The sequence below is a fragment of the Capsaspora owczarzaki genome (genome assembly GCF_000151315.2).
Source record: "Capsaspora owczarzaki ATCC 30864 unplaced genomic scaffold supercont2.14, whole genome shotgun sequence".
NCBI classification, from domain to species: Eukaryota; class Filasterea; order Ministeriida; family Capsasporidae; genus Capsaspora; species Capsaspora owczarzaki.
In genome coordinates this window covers 72,723-74,376 of record NW_011887305.1, presented here as the reverse complement: position 1 = coordinate 74,376, position 1,654 = coordinate 72,723, and the positions used below count along the sequence as shown (strand labels likewise).

The window sequence follows — 1,654 nt, the reverse complement described above, 5'->3', positions numbered from 1 at the left end:
TCGACGCAGCGAACGCAGCAGAAGCGGCTGATGCAGACGAGGCGGAACGAACAGACGCAGTCGTAGCGAATGCAGCTGAAGCAACGGAAGCAGTCGTAGCGAATGCAGCTGAAGCAACGGAAGCAGATGAGACGGAAGCACGAGACGCAGTTGAAGCGAATGCAGCTGACGCAGTTGAAGCAGCAGCGACAGACGCAGTCGAAGCAGATGCAACTGAGGCAACGGAACCGGATGAGGCAGAAGCACGCGATGCAATTGAAGCGGACGCAGATGAAGCAGATGAAGCAGATGCTACAGAGGCTGACGAGGCGATTGAACGCGACGCAACGACGCTAGCCGGAGGACTCGCGCAAAGTCCAAGCAAGCAGTGCGTGTCATAAAAGTCTGAAGCAGACACATCACCCGAATTCCCGTACAGTGTATATAATTGATACGCTCCAACACTGCTGAAGGTTGTCGGGAACGTCGCATCAGACGAAGCTACAGCGCAGCCAGGTCCTGCTGGAGACGAATTGGCTTGGCAAACCGTGGATGACGGAGCAAACGAGCCCGCATTCACCATTCCCATCAAAACCAGTATGTTTGAATTCGTAACAGGCGCGAACGTCCCACTCGCCGGTGCCGTGCCAGTGCTGGACTGACCGTTGACATAAAATTGAATGCCGCCATTGACGCTGGCTCTTGCGGACACAGCGACTGGTGTGGTGCTCGAGGATGTGGCCGAATAGTAGGCTGAGCAGTAGAAGGGGGTCGCGGAGGTGGAGGCGATGGTCGATGTTCCAAAATGAATGCAAACGCGAAAGGCTGTTTGATCGCTTTTTGCTTGTAGGCCAAACAGAAAATTGCTCTGCAATTGGTTTGAGTTGCCGGTCGCTGTCGAGAAGAACGAGCGGCCGATGATGGTTGCCATGCTGGCGGAATCTTTGGGAATTTTTGTCACATCGAACGTGACTTTGGCATGCAAGTGGAACCCAGTGTTGTAGTTGAGACCAAAGACGGCGGTGCTCGCTATTGACATGCGTGCCCAGTAGCCGGGAGTGGTGCCGACTTTGAGAAACGACACTGCCGCTCCTGTATCAAGCGGCGCGATCGAATTACTAGCTCCACCATAGCTCACAGCACTTTGGTCGTCCGTATTCTGAAACTTCCAGTTTGTCACTCGGGAACTGGAGATGGTCATGCGACTTGTGTCGTACTCGAGCTTGAGCGCAAATCCCGAGGTGTCGATGGCAGCTGTGGTTTGCGCCATGTCGAGCGTGACTGCCAGAAGCAGCGCCAGTCCCAAAGCGATGAATCGCGTCATCCCTCGTTGATCCAGCCCGGTTGATCTACAACAGCAAACCAACGCATGCAGAGGTGTCAGCTTTCAAAAACAAAAGTTTTCCTTCTTTTTCGGGATTGGGTGGAATCTGAGTGTTTCAGTTCAGGGCCGTTTTTGAAACACACATTCAGTGTCCTCCAGTCAATGTCGCTGATCTGACCTGGAGTCGGGGGGTGAGTGAGGGTTTGCCTGTTTTGTGTTTGATTTTCTGGTTTGCTCAGAGACCTCTCAAAAACCAACGGTTTTGCCTCCAAAAACCCGCATCATCCAAAAAAGCACCGCCTTTTTTCTTGCTCGACTTTGTCATTTTCATCATCATCGTCATCATCATCG

The 1,654-nt window shown here is 52.8% G+C and overlaps 1 protein-coding gene across 1 annotated transcript; it reads right to left on the bottom strand.

The window, feature by feature from the left end:
* Positions 1 to 52: 52 nt before the first annotated feature.
* CAOG_09101 (hypothetical protein) lies at positions 53 to 1,303 on the bottom strand (the record flags this gene model as incomplete). Its single annotated transcript, XM_011272456.1, has 2 exons — positions 53 to 165; positions 417 to 1,303. Coding segments are annotated over 2 exons (1,000 nt in total), but the record flags the coding sequence as incomplete, so codon positions are not given.
* Between the last annotated feature and the right edge of the window lie 351 nt (positions 1,304 to 1,654).